The sequence below is a fragment of the Henckelia pumila genome, chromosome 3 (genome assembly GCF_033568475.1).
Source record: "Henckelia pumila isolate YLH828 chromosome 3, ASM3356847v2, whole genome shotgun sequence".
Lineage (NCBI taxonomy): Eukaryota > Viridiplantae > Streptophyta > Magnoliopsida > Lamiales > Gesneriaceae > Henckelia > Henckelia pumila.
This window is the reverse complement of record NC_133122.1, coordinates 145,308,390-145,329,129: the sequence shown is the minus strand read 5'-3', so window position 1 is coordinate 145,329,129 and position 20,740 is coordinate 145,308,390. Positions and strand designations below refer to the sequence as shown.

Sequence of the window (20,740 nt, the reverse complement as noted above, 5' to 3'; positions counted from 1 at the left end):
ACTCTGTTATAAGCACTTACCAACAAAACAATATACCTCTTTTCTTTCAACATTTCTTCGTCACAATCTATCAGCTGGTTGCTAGGTCTCGGAGTTGGTATACAATCAATCTGATACGACATTCATATGTATCTTTCAAGTAGTTGAACAACTGATCAAGTTCTTCAAGCCAACTTCTACCTGCAATATCATCTATTCATTCGCTGATATATTGTTCTGTTCAATCAGAGATACTTCTTTCAGCTGAGCAACACAATTTTGTTCAGTCTGACCATACAATTCTGTTCAATCTGGGGTGCTTACGTCACTCAAATAACACCGTTCTATTAAATTCTGGGTGCTTACATCACCCGAGAAAATCTTACAATAAATCAGTAAGAAATTCAAAAATTTACAAATCAGTAAATAACGCAGTTTAGTTTCAATAGTAGATCATATTCGCAAGCAATTTATCAAATCAAGTAAAGCATAATAATGCAATACTATAAATGCATGCGACTCAATCTACCCCGCTCAACTTCTATCTCAGTCCAAGAAACTTACGCTCTGATACCACTTGTTGTGGGGACCTCGGGTTGCTAATCTCATCTTAGGGCAATTAGCAATTAATAAAACAATTAATCAAACATTAAAAGAATAAATAAACCAAGAGCACATTTTTTTTTTAAAATTCCATCACCTCGCTCGATCGGGTAAACTCACCCGATCGCGTGAGTTTAAATCTCCAGCTCTCGGGTCTGCATCATTTTTGGTCTTGCTCGATCGGTCAAATCCTACCGATCGAGCGAGCAAGAAAATTCAAGTTTCTTCCCAATAAAAAAAGCAGGCCTCGCTCGATCGGTGATATTCACCTGATCGAGCGGGCTCCTTTTTCAGAAAATGACAGCAATATTTTCTTGCTGTCAAACCTTGCATCATCAGTCCAAATTAATTCAATATCAATTCAATTCATGGTTTATAAATTCTAAAACATGCATATCAACATGTATAAAGTTTTAAGTATCAAATCATGCGTTTAATACATCAATCGAATAGCGTAAAAGCATGAAACGATAAGCTACACTAAGTCTCAAAAGCAAGCTTCTAAATCACAAGTTTCATGTCAAATTCAATGCTATATAACTACCATTCATCAGCTTAAACCCGAGTCCACACTTGCTAAATCTTGCTCCCGAGCTATCAACGTCATCTCAGACTAGCTTCTGCCCCATCTGTTACAATGCACACATACAAAACAAAGCAACAGCCGGATAAACTCCAGTGAGAAATCTTCTCAGTATAAGCGACATATAATGCGTTAAATAAATCATATCAACTCTAATCGTAAACGACTCAACAATAGAGTAAATAACGCATATCTCAATTAAGAATTGATTCATATATCATCGTTGCCATCAATATTCGTATCAGATCTTGACATGAATATTCATCTATCGAAGTCGTCTCAGACTTGAAAATAAGATCGCCTCAGATCTTGGCATAGAATCAATTCATATCATCATCGTATCATAATCATATCAACTCAAAATCAAAGATCCACTACCTGAGATGGATCGACAACATCAAAATCAAATCGAAAACATAAACAAGTATGTGGTTTTGGCGGGACAACTCAAGAATAATCGTTCTTGAGTTTCAAAATCCCTGACTCGCGATGTCGTCTTATACCTTTGTATTTCTTCGGTTTTGAACGCTTCAAATCTGAAACATAACATCAAAACATTCATATCAAACTTCATTCTATTCAATCATTTCAGAATCGAGTAAAAAATCATCAATATATCTTCAATCAACATCATGTAAAACCTCACTTCTTCTTCTTCGGTTCGAATTCAACGTTCTTGATTTGTTAGCCTTCAAAAAAAATCTGAAATGGAAGAATAAAAGTGCTACAACATCAGCAACATCTAACAGAACCTCTCATCTCAGTCATAGACTATCAAAACGGCTTCAAAACATTAATCAACGGCGTAGCGACTGAAAATCGATAACCGACGACATATCGAAACCATTCTAACTTCATCATCAACTTCTGATCAATTCATCTCAATTATAAATCATCAAAATCAGCATAATCATAGTCTATACAAGTCGTAAAACATGCTGGAAATCATAACTAACACAAACGATAGCCGTGCGTCGATTTGGTTTCGAATCTACAACGTAGAAACGTTCAAGAACATGATGACATATCAAATTCTGATCTCTGCCCACATACTGATTTTGAAATCTATTAGAAACATCAAAATATTTACACAAGATCGAAGCCCTTGTCGCAAGGATTCCAGAACACTTTTTGGAATTGAAATCGGATGATCGGATCAAAAGTTACGGCGATTTGAAATCACGAAGTCAAAAGAAAAGAGAATGGTTCTTGACTCTGTTCCAATATTCTGAATGCATGTCCCATTTACACGCATAAAAGTACAAATAATTTATAATAAATCGGATGTGTATTGCATAAATTGCAGTTTAACCCCTGAAATTTTATAAATTGCAATTCAGTCTTCGACCCTCTTTTTAATTCAATTTCAATCCTAAATAATTTAAGAATATTAGAATTTAACTCAAAACTCTAAATATTCCCAAATTAAATATACTCGAATTAAAATTAAATAAGTTCGGATTAAATTACATAATCCCGGCCTTTTGCACTTTAGTCCTCGAAACTTTGATATTCTCAAATCTGTCCCTGATCGGGTTTCATCTTCAAATTAAATCATATTCATTCTCGAAACTTGGAATTTATTCTTAAATTCCATAAATATTCAAATCGAATATTTAATCTTTTAATTTAAGAATTCTCGGAATTTAATTCTCAAAATCCGTCAATTCTCAAATTAAATATTTTTGGCTCGAAAATTAAATCTATAACTCCCATAACTTCTCAAATAAATATTTGCCCAAAATACGGAATTGAATTCTCAAATTCCATAATTAATAACTTAATATTTTCGGGTCTTACAATATGTGTACTTGTTCTTTATTCTATTTTATTTTATTTTGATTGTTCTTTGAGAATGTGACATAACGTCAACTACTTGGCAATCCATGTTGGCTAAAACAGATCAATGCGAGGAAGAAATTAAAGGACCACCCTCTTGTTTCTGTTAAAAATGTTATATGATATGTATTTCGAATTATGAAATAGTCAGCAACAACAGCAACGAACAAGTCGAGGCGAGAGATTAATCTCTCTATCCGCAAGACGAAATTTTTCGTTAATAATGCTCAACGTTGGCGACAATCGTCTCTAAGATACAACGACTAACGATCGTGATATAGCAACACTACAAATATCACGAACTTCAGCGAACGAAAATAAGCAAAACTTTCTTTTGAGAGAGTGAGGGAGAAATCACAGAGAAAGCAGAAATCTGATGTTTATACGTTATCAGATGTTCAAGATTAATATCTCTGCGTTATATCAATCATATATATAGCCTAAGACTCCAAATAACACGTCTTATGGTCTAAGGATGCAACCCATGACAAAAAAAACCCAAAAAAAGTTGTAACTTTTCGGAACACAGACGGCGCGCTCGAGTGGTAAGATTTTACCGCTCGGGCGGACAGTCCTCTGTACCGCAGGTAGGCGCACACAATAAAATAATAATAAATATTATTTTAAATAAATTTTATCCAGAAAATTGCTCAAAATATATAAATTTTTTTACATGGGCTTATATATATATATGACCTATATGGGCTGAAGCCCAGTCTAGCTCCCATATAGGTTCGCCCCTGCACCGTTCTATCCATGGATGAGGTCTGATTCTTGCGATCCACTAATGTTTCGATAATACTAGACTAAAAATAAAAGTTTATTATAAGAGGAACAAAAATAAAAAAAATATGCAAGTTACAGGACTAATGTACATAAATGTAAATTTACGGATTAAAAATAAAATTTTGTTTTATTTTAAAAAATTATTATTAATTAAATATAATAAAAATTAATATTTCAATATCATCTCACCACTAAAAGAACATTAGATGAATTTACGAACAAGGGCATAGCCAGAAAAAAATCTCACTCTAGGCTGATCGATTCGATAAAAAAAATGAAATAATAGAAATTAAAATATAATAAAAGATTAATTTATAATCAAAGAACACTTGCAAAACATTTAACGGTAACTACAAATATTATATAGTGACACAAAAAAATATAAACTACTAAAGATTTGATCGACGTTTCAAGTGAGCTGACTCCGAAATTTTTTTTGTGGTTGTAAAAAAATTAAGTTTCACATATATAATATATTAAATCTTCTCCTTCAATTGATATCCTTATAATATACTCAAAATGAAAATATTGATGTTTCAAATAATATAGTACATCATGAAAAAATATAACCGCGAACCACTCAAAAACACCTCACTTATGATCAAAGAAATGAAGAAACTTTAAAATACAAAAAAATTTCATTTTCATTTTCTAAATGAAATCAACAAAATTTATAAATCCTACAAATAAACCACTTGAAAATACACATAATTTCCATTTTCCAATTAAGAAAATACAAAAATGCCATAGAAAATCATAGAAAGTAAATGAAATTAAATCATTTCAAAAACTACACTTCACAATTATTTACAAAAAACTTACAATTGCACATCCACATCAATAAAATCAAATAGTTTAAAAATAACAAAATCTAATTTTAGAAAATACAAAAATCTTGATAAAAATTGAACTTCTAGAGCAAGTGGGAAAAACATGAATGGAAAAATGACTTGAAGAAGAGTTGTTTTCTCTTTCTTTGAATTTTTTTATAAATCAAACCAAACAAACAAATATATTTTAGAAAATAAGTTGAACAAATAATTGGGCTAATTAAAAAATTTTACTTGGGCTAAGATTACATACATACTATAACCAATAATTAAAAATAATAATAATCAACCTGGGCTGGAGCCCACCCAGCTGGTTATGAACACCGACTTCAACATGAGATGATATTATTAGCTTCATAAGTATATAAATATTTATCCATTTATATTTGTGTTAGCTTTATCACATGCATCCTAAGTGCATGATTTCTGTAAGCGATTACTAAAATCCATCAGTGGATTTTAATGTAAAAAAACAAAAATAAAAACTATTAAAACTCAATGACGGGTTTTAGTGATCGCTCACAAAAATCTTACACCCTAAGGTGCATGTGATCAAAATTATATACATGTGTATGTATATATATCCAAATCAAATCTAGTATTTGAGTTGTCAAAGTCTTAGAAACTAGACAAATACACGCAAAGCTTTATGGAAAAGGTCACAATCGAAATCTTTTCGTTAAACAGACAAGTAAGACCCAAAAAATAAATTTATTAAAGCATTGTAATTAATTACTTTGGTGTATATATAATAGAAATGAACAAGTTAAGGGGCAAATATTGAACATTATATTATATAGTAATAAAAACAATAATAGAAATGGCTGGACTACCTTGCAATCTTATCGCCCAAGTTGCGTTCAAAGCCGGTGGAGATGTGTTTCACCACCTGATGTGCAATAGGCCAAACCACGTCCCCAATGTCTCCCCCGCAAGAGTTCAAGCTTGTGAGCTGAACCATGGAAACTTCGGTACCCACGGCTCCGTTATCCAATGGAAATATGTATGTTTGATTAATATTCCTTGTATGTTTGAATCTACAGATAGATCACCATGTTTTCAAGCTCTCATTCGAGAAAATTGGGCCAATTCTGTGCATCTATAATTGGTTTTCTATTTATAATTTAATTTTTTTAAAAAAAATGCCACACTTGGGCTTTATTTATTCCCTATTTTATTTTAATTGTTTTTTGAGTGTGAGATAATGGGACTAGTTCAACTACCTAGCTTTCCATGTTTAGCTAAAACAAAAGGCAGGATGAAAGAGAAGAACCTTCGTTTGCTAGTTACAAAATATTAGTTGTTTGCCCTGAATTCATGTGGGAACGGCCGGCTAGGCGAGCCGTTTGACATCCACAGGCAGAAAGTCCCATAAACAAGTACATAACTTTGATATTCATTTTCTTGAAAGATGCATGGACACGGCTATAGGGACTCCCATGGACTACTATATACAAATGAAGGCCAGGATACTTGATAGGTACCTGGCCAATACATATATTAAAAAAATAATAATAAATAAAGAAAAAAAGACGCCAAGTATTATCAAAGTAACTGATAACACCCAACATTTGTTGGAACAGAATGTGTACAGAATGGACTACTATGCAATATACATGCTTGACGCTAGTGTAACATTTATTTTTTATCGATAGCACTAGTGTAAGATTTCTCGTAGAACAGATGGCAAAATCACATGTGGCCTCTCCTTTGATCCTGATACTTGCCATGCATAAATGCTAAATAGAGCAGAACCTGCAACTCTCCAACAAAAACCGCATCTTCCTACTTCATTGCAACTTATTGCATGGTCGTAAGTCACGTGATATATAGCAACTGCCTCCTCATTTATCTGCTCCAAGTTTTTTTCACTTACTTCTAGATCAGGAGCATCGTATAACATCTGCATTTTGTAACCCTTTAGAACAATCAGCCCATTCAAGTAAGAATTTTACTCTCTTTTCTTTTAACAATTACCAAAAACAAACAAATAAAAATAACCTGCTTGTACTTCCTGATCACGTCATCTGCAGCATCATTTTTTGTTTCACTGCCAGACTTCAAGGCTTTGGTCATGTCCTTGCGATAATCATCATACCTGATTCTCCACATATTGACATATTCCGCACATATTTGAACATCAAACATTGGTAATTTCCAGATCTCTGTATAAAAATATCGAACACCAATTACTAGCTTGCATATTGCTCACCCTAAGTGGGGTATATCCTTGTCAACAAGGTGATGGGACCTAAGTAGGGGTGCAAACGAACCGAGCCTGTTCGTGAGCTTTACGAGCCCGCTCGATAAATATTTGATTCGTATTCGAGCTTATCGAATTCAAGCATGTTCAAACTTTTTTTCGAGCCGAACTCGAGCCAAAATTATTCTGTTTGTTAGTTCGCAAATAGTTCGCGAACCTTAATATTTAATTAATATAATATAATTATATAATAAATATATATACATTTCGAATCTTTTCGAACATTTCGAGCTTTTCGAACCATAATATCCGAGCAATAGTTCACAAATAGGTTCGAATGTTTCGAGCCGAACTCGAACATCATTTCGAGCCGAGCTCGAGCCAAAATATTTAAAATTATCGAGCTTCGAATCGAGCTCGAACTCGAATATACTCTTATCGAGCCGAATTCGAGCCTTAAAATTTTACCATTATTCGGTTCGTTTGCACCCCTAGACCTAAGGAGAACCTAAGAAGTCTCCGATCACAGTTGTGTAATTGAACATGTTTCACTACCAAAACAATTACATGTGTCCATTGTTTATTTATCCAAGGAAACTGTTCAGGATGTATATTTGGAATATGAGTCTTACGTGGAGATCCATTCCTTTAAGAAGACAATTTTGATTCAGCACTTACCTCATGGGTCCTATGAAGTAACTAGCAAGTCTCAAATGAGTTTTGAATTGAAACAAACCCATCACAAGGATTTTCACCTTTTGTTGGGGAAGCCTCATCTTTTGATTTCACCACTCTATTATAAATTTGACCCAATATGGAAAAGGAATCGTAGGTAATGTTAGCGTCCCTTTGCATGTAGTGTGGATACTGCTCTGCTTTCAAAAAATTTGGAAAATTGACCTGTTTCACAAAAATGACGCTGTTACGTAACTTGATCTTTGCTAAATGTAAGTTTAGGGTCGCTAGATGCTGATACATGAATGCGACATGAATTATCATAACAATCTCAAATTCTTATAAAAAACCAACCTTTTTTCCACTTTTAGGTGCATCTAATGCATCATAATATATATCAATCAGTTGAATAATCTTTCTCCTCAAGCCATCCTTTTCTGAGGCACATTGTATTGTCAACAGCCGATCCATAAATGAAAGCCAGCTATCAGCTGCTGTTGATACGATGAAGCTGGAAAAGCATTAATACAACAAAATGACAGGAAACATTGTTAGACATTCAATAAGAGAAGATATTCAGATAATCGGTTGAGTAGGATAATTGTGTTTGTACCTAAGAAGGTTATCTAATAGGCCGTTAGTAGAACATCTTAATGTGATAAAACTCCAAGGTTGATATATATAAATGTTGATGTGTTAAGTTTGTCCCACATCGGTTGGGTAAATAGCCTGGGAGTTTAATATATAGACAAAGACAACCCACACCCCTTGAGCTAGCTTTTGGACTTGATTTAGGTACAAGTCTCATTTCTTAACAATAAATCTGTATATAGCATTTGTTTTTCAATGGAATAAAACATTCAACAATTCATAGCCTATGTGTGTTCCATCTTTTACTTCAAAATAACTTAGACTTGGACAAGTGAAAGAACACAAGCAACAAGTTCGGTAGGCCAATGTGTAAAAACTACATTGGATTAATTATTTTTACTATTTAGGCAATTAGCAACAAGAGCATGAAATGAAGGCTGAAATCTTGTTATTTCGTTACCCCGGATTTCTTTGCCCCAGATGTCTACGAGTCCAAGCAGTAAGTCTCTCTAAAGTGTGAAGTCCACCAACAAATAGGAAAAAAACATCACCCAGAAAGAGAAATTGATTTATGAAATAAACAAGTACAAGGTCTATCGTTAACATAAAACAAAAAGAGAACTTGGTATCAGCTTCACCTGACATCCCCAATTTTGATTTTTTTGTAAAGGCAAACTCTTTTGTCCCAAGGACAGAAGCATATTTCTCAAAAGAAAATGATACAATCTCCAATGTCAAATTTTCTTTGTCAGACTACACAATTATAGATCTTTTTGGGGCGGACATATTGCAGGCAATTTTCTTGGAATTTATTACATGATATTGCTAAAAGAATTCTTAATTTTGCTGACCAAAACTTTATACCTCGGTGTTCTAGCTTCTGAGAAAAGTCGAAGGAGTTCACATTCTAACTCCACCGATGAATATTGTTGCGGCTTTCTATTATTTGAATTTTGTGATGGGTAGACACGACACCACGGGTCACTTGCTTGGTAATACTTCAATAGCTGAATGCAAGACACACCAACTTGCAGTGAGATACATATTGATAATTCTAGGATACAATTTATAGAGAATAAAAATCTCAAATTTCTACTAATGAAAATTTAAATGACATGGAGGAGCAGTCATTGTTAAGAGAGCAATAAGATGCACTAACACAATAAGAGAGTTGAACAAGCCCGAGATACTTTGATTAAATTAAAAAGCATGTGAACTAAATAGATAGAACTTCATGAGTTAATTTTACAATCCCATAAAAACGTCTTAGCTGCTATGTTAAACTGACAAATTACAGTCACTAGTTTATCAATATTTAACACAAAATATATCAGATTTTAGGATACAACTAGCTGTAATCGAACTATTCTCAAAGTACCAGTAGCATAAACCTTGGGAATGAACTTATCTACACTGTCAAAAACGGTCCTCAATCTCCATCAATGGAAGTAGTAATTCTGTGATACCCCAAGTCTGTGACTAGCATTTTCAAAAGGTGACACATTGCATACTTAGAAAGTTAAGAAGGACAAGGGCCACAGTATCCAGCAAAGCAGTAGCAAAGATGTCCAGAACAGAGAAAGATAGGCTCATAAGGATGAGAGGACAAAAGATGTAAAAATGAGAGAATTCTTTTTTATTTCAGTACTACTTTTTTACATTGGATGCTACTATATTATATAATTTACAATACAAATCAAATCCCAAGATTCTAGATGTAATCTATATCTATCTATAAATAAATAAATCTTGTTACCAAATAAACTGATACTATATAAAAGATAAGATTTGATTTAATTTAATCTAAATATTCTACACTCCCCCTCAAGCTTGGCTATAGATGTTGATGAGTCCAAGCTTGTGAATAAGAAATTCAAATGAATTTTCTGTCAGGCCTTTAGTTAGTAGATCAGCTAGTTGATGAGAAGTGGGAACATATTCGATGTCGATTATGCCTCCATCCAATTTTTCTTTAATGAAATGACGATCTACTTCCACATGCTTCGTTCTGTCATGATGGACAGGATTATGAGCTATACTGATGGTAGATTTGTTATCACAGTATAGTTTCATGGGGCTTTCAAATCCGATTCTCAATTCTTCCATCACCCTCTTTATCCAAATGAGTTCACATATTCCATGTGACATGGCCCTATATTCAGCTTCAGCGCTGCTCCTGGCCACAACAGATTGTTTCTTGCTCCTCCACGTTACCAAATTTCCCCACAGTAATGTACAATATCCAGTTGTCGATTTTCGATCATCGATCGAACCGGCCCAATCTGCATCAGTGAATCCTTTTATTCCCCTGTCGCTGGTTTTAGTAAAGAATAAACCTTTTCCAGGTGTTTGTTTCAAATATCTCAAGATGCGATACACAGCATTGAGATGACCTTGACGTGGAGCATGCATATACTGGCTGACTAAGCTGACTCCAAATGCAATGTCCGGCCTTGTATGTGAAAGATAAATAAGTCTTCCCACAAGGCGTTGATACTTTCCCTTGTCAACTGGCTCACCTTCCAGCATCTTCTCTTTATTACCAAGTTCAATTGGGGTCTTACTTGGTTTGCTTCCCAGCATGCCTGTCTCTTCCAGAAGATCTAAGGTGTATTTCCTTTGAGAAACGGAAATTCCATTTTTGCTCCTTGCTATCTCCATCCCTAAGAAATACTTTAATGCTCCAAGATCTTTGACTTCAAACTCTTTTGCCATCATTTGTTTGATTTTGTTCATTTCTTCACTATCATCTCCGGTGATAATATCATCAACATACACAATGATAACAGTGATCCTTCCTTTCTCAGAATGTCTCATAAACAGTGTGTGATCAGCCTGTCCCTGTTTGTACCCAAATCTCTTGATAGCCTTTGAAAACCTGTCAAACCAAGCTCTAGGAGACTGCTTTAAACCATAGAGAGATTTGTTAAGTTTACAAACAATTTCTCTTCCTAGATTCTCTGTAAACCCCGGAGGTTGACACATATAGACTTCCTCTTCCAACTCACCATTCAAGAATGCATTTTTAATATCGAATTGATGCAGAGGCCAATCAAGATTGACTGCTAAAGAGAGAAGAATTCGAACCGTATTGAGTTTGGCAACAGGAGCAAAAGTCTCATTATAGTCAATCCCAAAGGTTTGTGTAAAACCTTTGGCCACCAGTCGGGCTTTATACCTTTCCACTGAGCCATCCGCCCTATATTTTAGAGTGAAAACCCATTTACTGCCCACTGCACACTTGCCCTGTGGTAATTTCACCAAGTCCCATGTGTTATTTTTTTTAAGGGCATCCATCTCTTCTAGAACAGCATTTTTCCACTCCGGAACAATCAATGCCTCCTCAATAGACCTGGGAATAGATACACTAGATAGGTTTTTAGTAAAAGCACGAAATGGAGGTGACAGTTTTGAGTAGGAGACAAACTGGGAGATAGGGTGTTGGGTACAAGACCTTACACCTTTTCTAACAGCTATGGGCAAGTCTAGATCAAGAATGGAATTGGATATACCTGGTTCTTTGGGAGGTTCCACTACCGGGTCATTTGTTTGACAGTGAGTGGGATCCATGACTTCTTTTTCAAACTGAGGTTTTTTCTTGCGAGAGTAGACTTGTAGTTTTTGTTGTCTAGGAACATGTCTTTGCTCTGTGTGACTAGGAGAGGGGCTGGAAGGGCTGCTGGGCAAACTGGGTACGCTGCTGGACGAACTGGTAGGGCTGAGAGGAGGGCTGCTGGATGAAGAGTTAGTTGAGTTGAAATTGGGCAGTGGACAGATATGTACAGAATCAGTGGGTAAAGGTATATCCAAAACATCCCAGAAGCCAGATTCACTCTTGTTTTCCCCCTGAATCGCAGCGGATGAGAAATAAGGAGTATTTTCAAAGAAAGTAACATCACACGAGACATACATTTTTCTGGATTGAGGACAATAACACCTATAACCCTTTTGTGTTGGAGAATATCCAACAAAAACAGTTTTGACAGCCCTAGGATCAAGCTTGCTTTGACCTTGGTTATGGAGATGGACAAAAGCTGTACACCCAAAGGTTTTTAGAGGAATATCATGGGGTTTAAACACGTGAGTATAGTGCTTCTTGAGAACAGACAAAGGAGTGTTGAACTTTAGAGGGCGACTAGGTAGGCGATTTATTAAGTAGGCGGAAGTTAAGATAGCATCCCCCCACAAATATTTTGGAATGTTCATTGTAAACATAAGGGCCCGGGAAATTTCTAACAAGTGCCTATTCTTTCTTTCCGACACTCCATTTTGTTGTGGAGTATCAACACAAGAGCTTTGGTGTATGATCCCATGCTGTGATAAATACTCACCAAGACTGGAATTAAAGTATTCCTTCCCATTATCTGTTCTTAGTATTCGAATTTGGGCTTGAAATTGGGTTTGTACCATTTTATGGAAAATTTTGAATGTGCGAGCAGTTTCAGATTTATCTTGAAGCAGAAAAACCCAAGTGACTCTCGTGTGATCATCGATAAATGTGGAAACCATCTTTTTCCACCTGAGGTGGTGACTTTGGAAGGTCCCCATACATCGCTATGGATTAAAGAAAAAGGTGTTGATGGTACATATGGTTTTGGGGAAAAGGAGGTGCGAGTTTGTTTTGCAAGTTGGCAAATTTCACAATCAAGTGACTCAAGCTCTTTATTACTGAACAAATAAGGAAATTGATGTCTTAAATAAGAAAAACTTGGATGACCAAGTCTACGATGCCACAAAATAAGTTCTCGACTCCTAGACACAGAAAAAGACACATTATTAGACTCGAACTTCTGTCTACTCTTTGTTGGATCATTCTTGAAGTAATAAAGGCCGTCATGAACCCTAGCACTGCCAATCATCTTCCCCGATAGTAGGTCCTGAAATTGACATGAAGAAGACATGAATTTAGCAACACAGTTACTGTCTCGAGTCAATTTATTAACTGAAATCAGATTGCATTTCAATGCAGGAACATGGAAGGCTGCTAACAGAACCAAAGTTGAGGATAATCTTATGTTACCAATTCCAGCAACGCCTGTCCTAGAACCATCAGCCAGTATAACAGTAGTGGGACGTGTGCAAGGAATATAGGTACAAAAGATATTTAAACAACTTGTCATATGGTCTGATGCCCCTGAATCAATGATCCAAGGATCCAGAGAGAAATATGAGGATTTTTGGACAGAGAAATTTTTACCAGAATGAGCAATTGAACATGAGCTAACACTGGGATTGACCGAAGATTGATTGAGCAGTTTGCAAAGTTGTTCAATCTGCTCTTTAGTCAAGGACATAGAAGTAGCATCTGATTTGCCATCGGCAAATTTGGTCTTGTACACCTTGCTGTCCTTTTTCTTTTTAGGCTGCCAGTTCGCAGGTTTCCCATGGAGGTCCCAACATGTATCCCTGGTATGTCCAGGATAATGACAATGGTCACACAGCGGACGATTACTTGACTTTTGGTCGGGATTATACTTCCCAAAGGATGTGGGCTTGTGTGAAACAAGGGCAGAACCTTCTGGTATAGATGTAACAACCGAAACATCAACAAGCAAGACTTTTCGGCGAGTTTCTTCCCGTCGAACCTCAGCGAATGCATCTTCAGCCGAGGGAAAGGGCTCTCGGGCCACCACCCGACCGCGTACTTCATCCAAGTCGCGATTAAGCCCCGCAAGAAAATCAAATACTCTTTCCTTCTCAATGTTTTTCCTCTGTTTGACACTGCAGTCCACACAGATTGACTCTTCCTCTAAGAAAAGGTCGAGTTCTTGCCAGAGGTCTTGAAGATCCGAGAAGTATTGAGTGACAGACTTTGAATCCTGCTTCATTTCTTTGAGTTTAGAACGGAGCTCAAAGATCTGAGAAGCATTACCAAAGTCCGAATACATACGTCGGGTTGCGTCCCATACTTCTTTGGCCGTCTTGAACCAGAGATATCGTCGGCTAATTTGAGGCTCCATTGAATTTATGAGCCAAGCAAGAACCATCGAATTCTCGACCAACCATGTTTTGTATGAAGAATCGGTGGATTTGGGAGTTGGTAATTCACCGGTGATGTACCCCAATTTTCCCCTGCCACAAATCACAATTTTTACTGATTGTGCCCACTGGAGATAATTTTTTCCATCTAGTTTGTGGCTTGTAATTGAAGAGGATGAGTGATCGTTCCCCAAAAAGGTTGTGATGGGAGTGAGGGTTTTTCCGGCCGTGGAATCGGCAGAATCAGTACTGTCTTTCAAAGGGGAAGAATCGGATTTGGCCATTTTGTAACCTTAGGCTTTGATACCATGTAAAAATGAGAGAATTCTTTTTTATTTCAGTACTACTTTTTTACATTGGATGCTACTATATTATATAATTTACAATACAAATCAAATCCCAAGATTATAGATGTAATCTATATCTATCTATAAATAAATAAATCTTGTTACCAAATAAACTGATACTATATAAAAGATAAGATTTGATTTAATTTAATCTAAATATTCTACAAGTACCATAAGGAAAAGTATAAGCATGATACAACATAGTCACGAGCTCATTGGACAAATCTATCAGCCATTTAAGATGGATCTGTATTGATATTGTTGCCTACTGGTTGAAATTCTTTATGCTAAAAAATTAGAGCCGGCTTTTCAATGATCATAAAGAGAAGGGTTAAAGGTTACAACTTGCTTTCATTCATACCATTATACCAAGTACATAATATTTATGGTAATATAGAATTGATCCACTCTGATAAAATTCATTGGCAAACAAAATTCTTTCCTGAATTTTTGTGATTGTTGGTTAGAAAAGAGAATCGTTGAGTTAATCGAAATCATTCAACTTCTCCCTGGTAGAGATGTCATACAAATTAAAAACTACTAGACTTACAAATATCTTACCAATTTTCAGCCCACAACTTAATAAGCCTAATAACAAAGTATTCCGTAATACCCTTCCTCAACTTGGAGCATCATATAAAGATGAAAATAAGCCCTCTGCCAAGTAATTTGTGACCATATTATCTTTCTAAAGAAGTTGTTAATGATAAGATATCTTTTAAATTAATTTAGATTAGATTTGTTAGAATAAAATCTAATAGATTAGGAAAGAAGTTATTTTGTTCCCGATCTATGGGGATTTGTTTTTTTATCTTTGGCCTTTTAAATGTACGCTTGGTATTACTTATGAGATAGAATAATAAGAATTTTATCTTCTCTGCCATACTCTACGTTTTCTGCATGGTATCAGAGACCGAGGATCGGTCATGAACTATAAAGCGGCCATGGTCGGCGCTGGGTCTATCTCTTCCGAATCCGGCAGCGGCGGCGGCACTGTCCCTCCGACCGGCGGTTCTCAAGCCCCATCAAACATCGCACTTTCAGAAAATTCCCTTCAAATAACCATCCATAAATTAAATGGAAAAAACTATCTTGAATGGGCTCAATCTGTGCGACTGGTGATCGATGGCAAGGGCAAATTGGGGCACTTGAACGGCGAGGTGAAGCCACTGCCATCTACAGACCCGAAATACAAACAATGGCGATCGGAAAACTCCATGGTGATTGCTTGGTTAATTAATTCCATGGAACCCGCAATAGGTAAACCTTTCATGTTTTTACCTACTGCCAGTGATGTTTGGGAGGCGGTTAAAGAAACGTACTCCGATTTGGAAAACTACTCTCAGTTATATGATCTGAATACTCGAATGTGGCGATAGCAACAAGGAAATCGAGACGTGACGTCTTACTACAATGAATTGTTGACTATTTGGCAAGAATTGGATTTGTTTGAAACTGATGAATGGGAAAGCAAGAACTATTGTTCTCGCTACTGGAAAAATCTTGAGTGTGGTCGTGTGTTTGTCTTCTTGGCTGGATTAAACAAAGAATTAGATGAAGTTCGGGGCAGACTCCTTGGCCGGAAGCCTCTTCCAAGTCTTCGTGAGATTTTTTCTGAAGTACGACGTGAGGAAGCTCGACGCCATGTTATGTTACAGCGAGTCGATGAACAGATAGTAGAAACTGAGGGATCCGCACTGATTAGTAAAGGAAAGAAACCTGCTAGTGATTATCGTGATGGAGGAAAGCAGAAACCTTGGTGTGAGAAATGTCATAAGCCATGGCATACTGTGGAAACATGTTGGGAGATTCATGGAAGACCAACACATTTCAAAAAAAGGCCGGGCAGCAATAATAGAAGTGGTAATGGTGGTCATGCCTTTCAAACAGGTAGTACTGAATCTGGAATGCAATCATCATCCTCAGATTCGTCTCCTTTCACGAAGGATCAGTTAGAGCACTTGTCTTAATTACTTCAATCTCATTTAGGAAAATCAAGTCCTTCTTGCTCTAAACAGGTAGTCATTCTATGGCAACTGTTGCCTTCGACAATTCTAACAATTTTTGGATTTTAGATTCAGGTGCAACGGATCATATGACAGGAACATCACAATTTTTTTCCTCCTATACCCCGTGTGCTGGTAATAAAAAGGTTAAAATTGCTGATGGTTCCTTCGCATCTGTCGCTGGGAAGGGAACTATTATTATTTCCCCCTTCCTAACCCTTGTTAATGTCTTGCATGTTCCTCTGTTGTCCTATAACCTGCTCTCTATTAGTCAGTTAACTTGTGATCTTAACTGTCGTGCCATTTTTCTGTCTTCTCATTGTGAGTTTTAGGATTTAGCCTCGAGGAAGATGATTGGCAATGCTAGGCAAGACAGTGGACTTTATCTTCTCGATGCTACATCCATCTTTGCAAAACAAGATCAGAAGACCTGTTTCAACTCTATTTCTAATTCTAGTGACCGTGAGATTATGTTATGGCATTTTCGTTTAGGGCACCCGAGTTTTCATTATTTAAAACAATTGTTTCCTACATTATTTCTGAATAAAAGTTCTACGTTTTTTAAGTGTGATTCATGTGAATTAGGTAAGCATCATCGCTCAGTATTTCCTTCTCAAATTTACAAAGAGTCTGCTCCTTTTACATATATTCATAGTGATGCCTGACGTTTCTTTTGAAAGAAAAATCTGAAGCTGGATGTGTGTTCACAATTTTTTATACAATGATCCACACTCAGTTTCAGACCAAAATTAAAATTTTTCGGAGCTATAATGGGAATCAATATTTTAACAACTTACTGGGGACTTTTTTTTGAAGAAAAGGGGATCGTGCATCAACACTCTTGCCCTCACACTCCTCAACAAAATGGGGTGGCTGAAAGAAAAAATAGGCACCTCCTTGAAGTTGCTAGGGCTATAAGTTTTCATACTAAAGTTCCAAAACATCTCTGGGGAGAAACTATTTTGACAGCCACTTATTTGATTAACAGATTGCCTACGAAAATTTTGAGTTTTCAGCCTCCAATCAAAATCTTTAAAAAAAATTTCCTACAACCAGATTGCTCTCCAATATTCCCCTGAAGGTTTTTGGTAGTATAGCTTTTGTTCATAACCATGATCCAGATCGCTTCAAACTTGATCCCAAAGCACATAGGTGCATCTTCATTGGCTATCCTACAAATCAGCGAGGCTACAAGTGTTTTGATCCTATCTCAAAAAAATCTTTTGTATCTATGGACGTTACATTTTTTGAAGGTCAATCGTACTATGACTCTCATCTTCAGGGGGAGTATAACAGGAGTGAAGATGAATATTTAACCAATTCAGACCTAACAATTGATTTCTTAGATAATGATGTTTATGTCCAAACTGTGCCATCTCATAACACTGACACAAGAGATGAAGGAACGAAACAGTTCAAAGGTCTTGTTTATCAAAGGAAGGGTCAAGCACAAAGAGGTGGGAAAACTGTCCTACCACAAAGCCATGATTCAAATCTGGGGCCAAATCATGAATCCTCTCCAATGATATTGAACTCCCTATTGCTCATAGAAAAGGTACTCGGTCATGTACTAAGCACCCATTGTCAAACTTTGTATCGTACCAACGTTTGTCTCCTTCATTTCATGCTTTATTTCTCGTCTAGACTCTGGTAGTATACCTAACAATGTACTGGAAGCTCTAAGGATCCCTGAGTGGAAGGAAGCGATTTTTGAAGAAATGAGAGCATTAGAGAAGAACTCTACCGGGGAGAAAATGGATCTTCCTAAAGGCAAGTCCACAGTAGGTTGCAAATGGGTATTTACTACAAATACAATTCTGATGGCTCATTGGAGAGATATAAAGCTCGTTTGGTTGCCAAAGGCTTTACTCAGACCTATGGAGTTGACTACTCAGAAACATTTTCTCCAGTGGCAAAATTTAACACAATTCGAGTGATATTGTCTGTTGCTGCAAATCTTGATTGGCCACTTAACCAACTAGATGTGAAGAACACCTTTCTAAATGGAGACTTGGAAGAAGTGTACATGGAACCTCCTCCCAGATTTAATGATCAATTTGGATCGAAGGTTTGCAAATTAAAAAAATCTCTTTATGGATTGAAGCAGTCTCCAAGGGCATGGTTCGAGAGATTCACAAGATTTGTTAAGACCCAGGGTTACAACCAGGGACAATCAGATGACACACTCTTCACAAAAAGGTCCACATCTAACAAAATCTCTGTCTTGATTGTTTATGTTGATGACATAATGTTAACAGGAGAAGATATAGAAGAAATGAACAGACTAAGGATGAACTTGGCAAAGGAGTTCGAGATTAAAGATCTAGGACAGTTGAAGTACTTTCTTGGAATGGAAATAGCAAGGTCTAAGAAAGGAATCATGGTGTCTCAACGAAAGTATGCTTTGGACCTGTTGAAGGAAACTGGAATGAGCGGATGCAAACCTGCAGACACTCCATTAGAAGTCAACACAAAACTAGGAGAAATTAAAGACGGTATTCCTGTGGATAAAGGAAGTTATCAAAGATTGGTTGGGAGACTGATTTATTTGTCACACACACGACGAGATATCACCTTTGCTGTGAGTTTAGTGAGTCAATTCATGCACTCACCATATGAAGAGCATTTTGAAGCTGTGTATCGAATTCTCAGATATTTGAAGGGAACACCAGGGAAAGGACTTTTCTTTGAGAAGTGTGACAAAAGAGATACAGATGCTGATTGGGCAGGCTCGATTGCTGATCGGCGATCAACTTCTGGATATTGTACATTTGTATGGGGTAACCTAGTGACATGGAAGAGCAAAAAACAAAGTGTTGTGGCAAGAAGCAGTGCAGAAGCTGAATTTAGATCGATGGCTAAAGGTGTTTGCGAAGTTCTTTGGCTTAAGAGAGTTATGGAGGAATTGAAGAGACCGATAAGTGCCCCTATAAGGTTGTACTATGATAATAAGGCAGCCATAAGTATTGCTCATAACCCAGTTTTACACGAGCGAACGAAGCACATTGAAATTGACAAGCACTTTATAAAGGAGAAGCTTGAGGAAGGAACAATCTGCATCCCTTTTGTTCCAACCACCTTGCAAATTACGGATGTCTTAACTAAGGGCTTGTCGAGAGAATTTGTTGAAGACCAAGTTAGCAAGTTGGGCATGACTGATATCTTCGCACCAACTTGAGGGAGAGTGTTAATAATAAGATATCTTTTAAATTAATTTAGATTAGATTTGTTAGAATAAAATCTAATAGATTAGGAAAGAAGTTATTTTGTTCCCGATCTATGGGGATTTGTTTTTTTTTATCTTTGGCCCTTTAAATGTACGCTTGGTATTACTTATGAGATAGAATAATAAGAATTTTATCTTATCTGCCATACTCTACGTTTACTGCAGAAGTTGTAAAAGAAGTCGTAATTATGTTGTCCATAACAGCATCGCAAAGAAAGTGGTCATCCACCTCTATATGTATGGTTCTCTCATAGATTACCAGATCACTGGCAATGTAGAGAGCCAATTGATCGTAACAGTGCAAGTGTGCAGGAATTGAAATTTCTAGATTCATTTCAGTTGATAAAATCTTCAACCACGTCAATTCACATGCAGCATGAACCATAACACTAAACTCTGGTATTAAGCTGAACCTTAAAATAACAAACATTTCCATCGACATAAGAACAATACTACATGCAGATTTTCTCTCAATTCTACCACCTACATAATCAGAACACAAATAGGCTTCAACATTCAAATGTCCATATTTCTATACAGTTTGCCATTTCTAGGAGATTTTTAAGGGATTCCACTTCATATCAATCTCTTGTCAACAAAATAAAATTATTCATTCAATTGTGTTGACAGACCATATCAAAGAAACATGAACAAACAAAGAACATTTTATTGACTGTATTATCAATAATTCTTTTCTCTATGAAATAACGTTACAAGGTGCCTCATTATATACACAACAAGCAAGCCTAAATTTAATGACAGAATATTAGCTATCCTAAAATAACTCAACACATAAGGTAAAAATATTTCCTAATAATTCTGTACAAATAATATATTTACTTCCATTTCTCAACACTCCCCCTTAAGTTGGTGCAAAGATATTCAACATGCCCAACTTGCTAGTGAAATCTTCAAACTTAGGTCGAAAGTGACCTTTAGTTAAGCCATCAGCAAACTGCTGATCAGTAGGAACAAAAGGCATACATATCACACCACTTTCCAACTTCTCCTTGATGAAATGACGGTCAATCTCAATATGTTTAGTTCTATCGTGTTGGACTGGATTATTTGCAATATTGATGGCTGATTTGTT

General features: G+C 36.3%; 1 protein-coding gene across 2 annotated transcripts in view; it reads right to left on the bottom strand.

Annotated features, from left to right (window-relative positions):
• Window positions 1-5,924: 5,924 nt before the first annotated feature.
• Window positions 5,925-20,740, bottom strand: part of LOC140892443 (probable RNA-dependent RNA polymerase 5) — a 61,718-nt gene continuing 46,902 nt past the window's right edge. The window contains exons 15-19 of one of the 2 annotated variants that reach the window (XM_073301318.1): window positions 8,954-9,096; window positions 7,853-8,009; window positions 7,579-7,723; window positions 6,622-6,785; window positions 5,925-6,523 (exon numbers count right to left, since the gene is read on the bottom strand). In XM_073301318.1, the coding sequence (XP_073157419.1) occupies window positions 6,278-6,523; window positions 6,622-6,785; window positions 7,579-7,723; window positions 7,853-8,009; window positions 8,954-9,096 (855 nt within the window). In that variant the 3' untranslated portion in view covers window positions 5,925-6,277. Of the gene's footprint in view, window positions 6,524-6,621; window positions 6,786-7,501; window positions 7,724-7,852; window positions 8,010-8,953; window positions 9,097-20,740 lie in introns of those variants that run through there. The other variant, XM_073301319.1, reaches the window with a different exon arrangement.